General features: G+C 39.3%; 1 protein-coding gene across 1 annotated transcript in view; it reads right to left on the minus strand.

The window, feature by feature from the left end:
• tbc1d23 (TBC1 domain family, member 23) overlaps positions 1-10390 on the minus strand; it is a 117051-nt gene that overhangs the window by 35951 nt on the left and 70710 nt on the right. Inside the window, exons 4-5 of the mRNA XM_037674364.1 lie at positions 2568-2673; positions 1918-2122 (exon numbers count right to left, since the gene is read on the minus strand). Of these exons, the coding sequence (XP_037530292.1) occupies positions 1918-2122; positions 2568-2673 (311 nt within the window). The remainder of the gene's footprint in view (positions 1-1917; positions 2123-2567; positions 2674-10390) is intronic.

Raw genomic sequence — 10390 nt, forward strand, 5'->3', positions numbered from 1 at the left:
AACAAAAATCATGGACGAGATGAGCGCCCCGCCATGGCAAGTTATCTAAGGGAAACACTGCTTAGGTTAGTTCTACTTAAGGCTGTGTTGAAGGAGACTCACACAGATTTGTTAACGACCTCCATTTGTGAGCCACACCCTTATCTCACCCAGTGACTCACCCAACCTAGTAGCCGGAGTTGGATCGTCATCCACAGGGAAACTCACATTAACGACCGCCCACCTTGGTTGTAGAATGGCTATTATTACTGATCTGGTTCTTTTTAGAATCCAGGGATAAGATTCTAGGATGTTGTTTAATTACTCACAGCTGAAGAAACCTTTAAAACCTCCTAATTTTGTTAAGAGTTGAGCCAAGCTTCTAAGATCCATGAACACGAAGTAGTGAAATGATAGTTCAGAATTATACATTTTATGCTTTGCTTTAATTAATGATTTGCAAGGGGAACAGCGTTATGCACAATCCAATACGATGATTACATTCGGTTATATAGTGAAATCAGTAATCAAGAGCCCATACATTGCTCGAGGGAGGATCCTGTTAATTGATTTTGATGTCTAAAGGACTGGGAGTCCAAAAAAGTTGGGATTTCCTTGCTCTGATGAGCTGAGATAGGGAGTTATGAGTCCTTGAAGCTTGTATAAGTCATTGAGGGAAAGCCTTCCCTTCCTTTTCGAGCCGAGCCACGCCGTAGAGCCCCAGAGCGTGCAAAAACTTTTAAGAAATCTGATACTTCTCTGTCAACTTTAGAGGATATTCACTCAAATCGATGTTTCTTACTTATCACATCTCTCTATTAGTATATGGCAGTAATGAGTAGATGACCCCAAAGTGTTGCTGATATTTCTCTGACCTTCTTGTTGTTAGATGTGCTATTGCTGTTATTTGGTATAAATTTATAAAAGAACGGTAATTAGGGAGCGTCTCTTACCAGCATGTTGTCTTAGTCTCAGAAGACGCTTTGCTTTTAAAAAGATGAGAAAAAATCCATTCCCCGAAACTGGGAAGAATAAGCGCCCCCGAGCTCGAAACAGCTGTTCAAATTTTGAAGATTTGTGTGGCTTTGATCCGGACTGAACCTAAAATGAAACTTCGGTCTTGCCTAAAAGAAGTCCTTTTCGGATCGTCCAAATCTTCAGTGGAAAGCAATCCATAATTGTCCTCTCCTGACCAACTCCAAACCCTATTCAGCCCAGTTCTGCTCGCATCTCTTCCTTTTATAGCTTTTGTTACTTTGATGGCAAGTCCAGACATGCCCGATCAGCGAGGCTCACCCCTACAAGTGAAGCCTTCTGCTGTAAGCTTTATGATTGGCTCTATGGAACTGTCACTCTTACCAACTTCTAGACCATTCTGTTTCAAGGAGGGTGTTGCACCCTCCTGGAACAGTTTGTCCCAATGTTTTTCATTCTATTCTGCTTAGAATGAGGTCACATACTTTATACAGTTCAACACTTAGGGGTTACTCCTTTGTTTGCTCGTAAGGTTATCAAACAGTTGCATAGTCTAACTGCTGATTATTTCTTTACCTTACAACTTGATCAAAAAATCTTCAATCACACATACAAAATCACATATAAGTATTAATTTAAATGATTTAAAAAGTGATTTAAAATGATTTAGGTATGATCTTTTACACATTTAAACATTTTCCATTCTGTCCACAGCAACTAATACTCTGCTCTCTTCTCTGCGAGCCATCAGCCAGGCTCACACACACAGGGAAAACAGAGGAAAACATCTGGATTCAATCAAGCCTGAAGCACGCACACACACACACAAACCTCCTTCCTGCATAGAGGAGTTGAGGCTGCAACCCTCGCTTTGACTCTGATTTCACTCTGAAAATCACCTCCATTGACACTCCCAGAGAGATGGGAAGGGATGAAAAAGGCAGAGGAGCTGAGAAGATTTACCTGGGGACATATTTATTCATGACAGCGTAGAAGCAGTTGTAGAGATCGCTGCGGGGTAACCGGAGCCCCAGCAGGGGTTTGAGCAGATGTGGCCAGCTGAGCTCAGGGGTGAAGGTAATGTTGCGAGACTTGCAGTAGAAAGTGATGACCGACTCTACATCAGACACCATGTCACTCATCTCTTCTTCTGAAACTCCCAAATGGTCTAAATATGGAAACAAGGAGGGTGGTGTTGGCAACACTTTTCACATCAGCCTCATGCTAAATTTTACTGGGAATTTTTTTATTTAGACTCTGATGAATAACATGAGCAAATGAGAAGATCTTCCATTTCTATCCTCATCAGATCTGACAGATACGAGGGTTAAAAACTTATCATAGCCATTTTTCTATAAACTCTTGACAAGCTTATCAGAAAAAGACTGCTCTAATTTAAACAAATGCTGCCTCAATGCATTCATCAGCACAATTTCTGATTTTATCTGCCACATTTCTGCTGGTTAGTAGCATGATTTAGTTCTGATGCAGCATTCAGAAAAAAATAATGAAACACTCCCCATATGCTGTCAACCAGGCATTTTGACCTTGACGTTTTAAATGACGTTTAAAAAAAGTCGGATTGAATCCAAGAAGCTGATATTTTTACGCACCGATCAGCTGTTGACTGCGGTTGTGAATGAGCGTTTGTTCTGGTAAATCAAGAACACCATCCCAAGGTGACAGGCTGTCTCCTTTTCCAGAAACGTTCAGCGCAATCTGCAGATACAAACACACACAAAAACATACACACAAGTTCACTTCTAAAAATGGTCCTATCGATACAAGAACATATCGCTCTAGAATCGATCCTTAAATCAAACTATCGATACTTTTGATACTTTTGCATATCATTAACAGGAAGATGGTGGAAAGTAACTAAACTATTGAGATCTTGTCTAAATGAAACACGGTTACTGGGAACTACATTTTCTTCCGCCTGGGTAAGTGCGTAATGCGTGTAAGCGCAGTGGCACGCTGCTTGTGCTCAGTCTCAGTCTGTAAACACAAGGCGGAGCATAACAGAGTCATGTGTGGAACCATTTCAGCTCCAAAAACAGCCAGGAAGCAGTTTGTGAGGTTTGTTGAAAATCTGTAAAAACTGTGGCAACACAACAAACCTTGTAAAACACTTCCAGTTGGTATGGTATGGTATATAGTTTATTCATTTTAAAAAAGTACAAAACAATTCCATAATATAAAAAAAAGATATAAAAGATTTAAAATGAAAGGCAGCAGAAAGAAGAAAAAATCTTATTATATCTGCCCCTTTTTTCAAACAATTATTTCAATCATAATAATCTTCAAGTAACAGAACAAAATGAATAACTTTCTAATTTTTCTAATTCTAATACAAAACACACACTAATCTACTTCATATATACTTTTTTAACAATTCAGTTTTGATCTTTTTCTTAAATGTTCACATTGACTTGTCATTTTTCACATCACTCTCTAGACCATTCCACAATCCAACTCCTTGGATTGAGGTAGACCTTCCCTTCAGACTAGTTCTGAATTTTGGTTTGACAAATATCTCTATCCCCTTAAGATTATAACAACTTTGTCTTTTAACAACATTTCTTTGGATATTTAATGGTAATGTGTTATTTTGAGCCCTATACATAACTGATAAAATACTATAATCTACCAAATCATGGAACTTCAATAAGTTCAGTTGATAAAATAATGTGCTTGATGGGTGACTGTAATGCTTTCTGGTGATAATTCTTACAGCTCTTTTCTGTAAAATAAAAATTGGTTTTGTAAATGTTTTACACGCTTTCCCCCAAACATCAATGAAATAGATTAAATGTGGAACAATGATTGTGTTATACAACATGTACAGAGCTTTATCATTTAATAATTCCCTGACTTTAGTACTGCAATAGATTTAGATATTTTTGTTCTTACAGAATTTATGTGATTTTTCCATGTTAGCTGTTCATCAATGATTACACCCAAAAATTTCAACACATTAACTCTACAAATCTCAGTTAAACCACAGTACAGAATATGAGGCATTGATGAGGCAGACAGAGGAGGAGAATAAAGAGTCAGGTGCTGCTGCTGCTCTGGATGAGTCCCTCAGGGCTGCAGGACTATCCAGGTACAGAGGGAGGAAATGTGGAGCTTCAAGCTGTGCTAAGAAATGCTGCAGCTGGTCAGAGTAGTTTAAATTAATACATATGGTTATGAAATAAGTAACAAAATTAATTCATGCTTCAAAAAACTGTATGAGTTTAGTTTGGAATAATAATGTGCATCACTGAGATAATGTCACATGGGCAAAAAAGCCCAAATTTTTTCAGGTACGGTTTCCTAAAGAATATTGATAATTAAAAGTGGATTTTATAGACAAGTTGTCATCAAATTATATAGAGCAATGGTAATAAAACTGCCTTGGAAAACTCTGAAAATACAAAATATGGATTAAAAAACATATTTAAAACATATATATTATTTAATAGATATTTAATATTTTATTTTAATAGTTTTATAATTTTCCTTATTTTTTTTATTTTTCGTGTTTGAAAAACCATTTTTGCATATTTTGTACGATTGTGTCCTCTGTTGTTTTTTTTTGTTTTTAATTCAACCTTAATTTATACAGGTTACGGTTTTCTCAGCTCATCTCTATTGTACAAACCGGATTCCAAAAATGTTGGGACACTAAACAAATTGTGAATATAAACTGAATGCAATGATGTGGAGGTGCCAACATCTAATATTTTATTCAGAATAGAACACAAATCACAGATCAAAAGTTTAAACTGAGAGAATGTATCATTTTAAGGGAAAAATCTGTTGTTTCTAAATTTCATGGTGTCAACAAATCCCAAAAAAGTTGGGACAAGTCCATTTTTCCCACTGTGTGGCATCCCCCCTTCTTCTTACAACACTCAACAGACGTCTGGGGACAGAGGAGACCAGTTTCTCCAGTTTAGAAATAGGAATGCTCTCCCATTCATGTCTAATACAGGCCTCTCACTGTTCAATCGTCTTTGGCCTTCTTTGTCGCACCTTCCTCTTTATGATGTGCCAAATGTTCTCTATAGGTGAAAGATCTGGACTGCAGGCTGGCCATTTCAGTACCCGGATCCTTCTCCTACGTAGCCATGATGTTGTGATTGCTGCAGAATGTGGTCTGGCATTATGGTGTTGAAAAATGCAGGGTCTTCCCTGAAAGAGATGACGTCTAGATGGGAGCATATGTTGTTCTAGAACCTGAACATAGTTCTCTGCATTAATGGTGCCTTTCCAGACATGCAAGCTGCCCATGCCACAAGCGCTCATGCAACCCCATACCATCAGTGAGGCAGGCATCTGAACGGAGCGTTGATAACAACTTGGGCTATCCTTGTCCTCTCTGGTCCAGATGACATGGCGTCCCAGTGTTCCATAAAGAACTTCAAATCGTGACTCATCTGACCACAGAACAGTCTTCCATTTTGCCACACTCTATTTTAAATGACCCCTGGTCCAGTGCAAACATCTGAGCTTGTGGAGCTTGCTTAGAAATGGCTTCCTCTTTGCACTGTAGAGTTTCAGCTGGCAACGGCAGATGGCACGGTGGATTGTGTTCACTGACGATGCTTTCTGGAAGTATTCCTGAGCCCATTCTGTTATTTCCTTGTGTTGGAAAACTGGCATCCAGGCGGAAGAAGCCAGTTATAATAAGTTGAAATCAGACTATATTCAAACCAATGCTGCTAAAACGGTACCTAAAAGTTTGTTAACATTTTGTATGACATTATTAAATGTTTGGTTCTATTTCTCTTAATAGAAAAAGCCAGTCATAATAAATTGAAATCAGACAAGGTTCAGACCAATGCTGCTAAATGGTACCTTAAAGTTTGTTAACAGTTTGCATGACATTAGTAGATGTTTGTTTCTATCCCTTTTTAATAACTTTTTATTAGTTACTCATTGCTGGCAGAATGTGTGAAACAAAGGAAGGCCTGTACCCAATCTCAAGGAGAGGAAGAGCAAGATCAAGGATAAATTATGCGACCCCCTCTGGGCAAGCTAATTAAGAAAAGACATTAACAACCTTCAAGCTAATTAAGAAAAGACATTAAAAACTTTCAAGCTAATGAAGAAAGGACATTAACAGCTTCCAGAGTGATTAAATTGGAAAGTAAACTTAGAAAAGTAGACGCTTGGGTGCACCCTCTGAGCATGTTCTCATATGTCCCAATCTCGAGAATACACAAGGCAACTTCCATGCTGATTTGGTAATGGGAGGAAAAGCATTAACGGCTTTCAAAATTAATTAAATTAAAAAGTAAACTTTGGAAAGTAAGCGCCTGATGCATCCCCTGGGCATGGTCTCATATGTCCCAATGAGAGGAGTGATTGGTTGAGGCGTATAGTGAAACATTTGAACCTCCTTAGGGGAGGGGGAAAAGTGTATAAAAGTCCCTTAGTCAGGCAGAACGGGGCACAAGCACAAGCAAGCCGGAGGAAGAGAAGAGCAGAAAGGACTTCAGCACGCAGCTCGGAGGGCAGGGGCACCCGAAGGGGATGGAACACGCCGGTCTAAGACGAGTCTTGGATTTATCTCTGGTCTCTCTGAGACGAGATCAGACCTAACTCTTCACTTGTTAAGACGAGACCAGGATTATTCCCTCCTCCTATCTGCTTGGCCCGGGTATGTCCAAAGCCTCATTCCTTCCAATTTGGGATAGCTGTGCTGCGTAGGGAAGGCCGGTATCCCCCTCCTGGGGAGCAGGAAATTTGCCTTTTACCCGTGTGGGAGAAAATTCTATTAGAATCGTCCTAAAGACCAGGGTAAGAGGACTTCCCGGTCCGACTGCTCCAAACCAATTAATCTGTCAGATCAGGGCAAGTATATAAGGAAAATCGGAGAGAACCAAACTGGGTTTAGTGAGACAGTGCTCAGAGGTGCATTCAAGCGTTGAGGCATTTTGAGGAAAAAGAACATCTGTCAGCTTGAGTGGTGAACTGAGGTGGTTTACACAAGTCTCCAAGGGCTCTTGGAGACACATTGATTTATTGTCCGCCTAGTTATAAAGTGTTTTTCTCTATTATCATGTATAAGTATTTGTAGTGAAATTATGCTTGTCGCTGTATTCCCTTGCAAAATTATTAATTAAAGCAACGCAAAACGTATAAATCTTGACTATTATTTCACCTTTGTTGAGCAGAATACATGGTGAGGCTTGGTTCCACTTTAACATCTGATATTAGGAGGTTTTTAACGGTTTCCTGGCAAGAAAGTGTAAAACAACACCCCTGAGTCCTCTTCCTGGACTCTAAAGATTACCAGAACAGATAACAATTGCAACGCTAAATTAAGAGGTGGGTGACCGTGAACGCGCGTTTCTCCGTGCCAGCCGGCCTGACCCTGCTGCTTGGACGGGACGAGGAACGGAGTGAGATTTGGGTGTGACGCGCAGAAGAAGGTCGTTAATATTCTGGATGAGTCACCTCATCACAGCCTTCATGAGACCGCCTTGGGGAGCTGCAGGTAATACCACGGCGCTAAGGTTAGTTTCTCGACTCCTTGGAGGAGAGGCTGCGCGCGAGGACCTGTCATTTCGCCAGTGACTGCCTCGCTACGGGAAAGCGATATACTTGACAGTGGCATTCCTGTTTGAGGTGCAGTGACGTTTAAGGGCCGGGAGATCACGAGCATCCAGTAGAGTTTTACGGCCTTGACCCTTACGCACAGCGATTGTTCCAGATTCTCTGAATCTTTTGATGATGTTATGTACGGTTGATGATGATAACTTAAAAGTCTTTGCTATTTTATGCTGGGTAACACCATTCTGGTATTGCTCCACTATCTTTCTGCGCAACAATGGTGGAATTGGTGATCCTCTTACCATCTTGTCTTCTGAGAGACACTGACACTCTGAGAAGCTCTTTTTATACCCAATCATGTTGTCAATTGACCTAATTAGTGTTAATTGGTCTTCCAGCTGTTCGTTATATGCTCAATTTCCTTTTTCCAGCCACTTATTGCTACTTGTCCCAACTTTTTTGGGATTTGTTGACACTGTGAAATTTTGAATCAACATATTTTTCCTTTAAAATGTTACATTTACTCAGATTAAACTTTTAATCTGTCATCTATGTTATATTACGAATAAAATATTGACATTTGCCATCTCCACATCATTGCATTCAGTTTTTATTCACAATTTGTTTAGTGTCCCAACTTTTTTGGAATCTGGTTTGTAAATGAGGTCACTACCTCAACATACTCCTGAGTTTAAAATAGCTAAATTACTTTGATGTCTTGCATTCTTTATGCAACTTTGATTTGAAATACACTGCTCTTTTTAGGTTTATCTGACACATTAGGTACATTTGCACAAAGTACTAGTATCGGTATCATATCGCCGATACCTGCCTGATTTTTACACGGTATCGCATCAGACCAGAAATCCTGGTATCTAACAACAGTATTGAATGACAAAAGGGACACTTGACATACCGGTATATACATACAAAACAACTAAACCAATAAGAGATCAGTTTTCAAATCTATGTATTGTTAGAATTATAAATACATTTACAATTATATTTTTATTTTTACCATTCAGAGGAAAAAATATAGGGGCGGCTGTGGCTGACTGGCTAGAGCAGTCATCCTCCAACGCAAGAGTTGGGGGTTCGAATACACCAGCAGTCACATGCCGAAGTGTTCCTGGGCAAGACACTGAACCCCTCATTGCCTCTGATGCGTGTCCCATTGGTGTATGAATGTGATAAAGCTCTGATTAGTCTGTTTAGAATGATTTGTTCAATTATCTTTGTAGAGATTTAGTAGAGTGTTGTATGAATGGGTAAATGAGGCACAGATTGTAGTGTAAAGAGTTTTGAGTGTCTTGATAAGATAGAAAGGCACTAAATAAGTACAGTCCATTACTCTATTTAGCCAGAAGTTTGTGACTAGTAAAACGAGCAAAAAAAGTTACCCAGCAGAGAAAGTAAACATTTATTATTAGCAACCAATTATAATTTTCAATAAACTCTAAAGCCTGTACTTACTAGAGCCCGGTCGATATATCGGTAGGGCCGATAATTTAGGCCAATATAGGTGTTTCGGTACCTATTGGCATCTGTGATAATTGTCCCATTATGCGCCGTTATTAGCACCTCTAATTTTCATCCCTAAAATGCTGGAACCAGCCGTAATTATACAATGTATCTAGCAGAAAGCGGATGAAGACTACTTTCAAGTCATGGCTGTTCAATTACTTTTTTTAATTCTTATTATTTATTAACCTTTATTTAACCAGGCAAATCCCATTGAGATCACAGATCTCTTTTGCAAGGGAGGCCTGGGCCTGAAGGCAGCCTAACATGTGTAGAGGGATATGGGGTTAGATATAGATTGTAAATTATCAGTTATGAGTTAAGCTCATAAGATATGCATTTATTATGCAAATAACCTCGTTGTGTGTGTGGGCACCACCTCTTTTCAGAGGAAAAATCAGTCTCTAACCCCAAATTAAATGTAAACTGAAACGTGAATTCTTTTCTCATGTTTAAAGGGCATCAAATCAGTTAATACACACAGATATGCCAAAATAATCACAAATTTAGTTGATTTTATTACAAAAATAATAATCTGTGATATATCTGATTAAGATTATGCATAACAAACAAATGAATAACAAATAGCTTTGTATCAAAGGTCTACTTGATTATTCAAATCAGTGAAAATTAAAAAGGCAGATTTTTTGGACTGGTTTTGTTTGTGGAGTAGTTACAATTGTGTCCAAAATGAGCTGTAGTTTGTCTGATTATTGTGATGTATGATCACCAGAAAATGCATTAAAAAGTCTCTCTCTCACCAGAAGGAGATGTCAGAATATTCCACAGCTGCTTAAAATTATACCAGCAAGGCCTGAGATGCTCCGGTAACTGAAAGGCTGATTTTTCCTCAAAAGTCACCTATCAACGATTGGAGGGACGAAGGTCCGGCTACTGGCTCTGAAGTCAGCTGGGATTTACCACTCTGCAGGTTCTGCTTCTGCAGGGTTTCTTCCGTTTCTTTTGTCCCGTCTCTGTGCAGAAAGGATGCTTCTCTTACATGCACAAACTGTTTTTCTTCAGTTCTGAGCTCCAGAAGCGTGTAGCAGAAGTTGAGAAGTAGAAGCGCTTGAAGTAGAAGTGATTGAAGTTAAAGTGAAACTTAACTTAACTGTATCTCCTCTCCTCCAAGATGGCGCCGGTGTGTTGGGCTGCCCGTCTCTCGCTCTCTGCTTGTATTGTATTTTTGCTATTTTTACAATGGTTGGTGCAGTGTGCCGAGTCATATTTTCAGTATGATCGTTGGGCACTTTTGGAGCTCCGTACATTTGCTGAAATGCCTGCGGAGTTTTTGTACAGCGGTGTAGTAGTCACGTAGGTACGTGCCACTAGTTGTAGTATGACAATATAGGGAAATATATATGCA

Source organism: Nematolebias whitei, chromosome 3 (assembly GCF_014905685.2).
Source record: "Nematolebias whitei isolate Nwh7 chromosome 3, NemWhi1, whole genome shotgun sequence".
Classification (NCBI taxonomy): domain Eukaryota; kingdom Metazoa; phylum Chordata; class Actinopteri; order Cyprinodontiformes; family Rivulidae; genus Nematolebias; species Nematolebias whitei.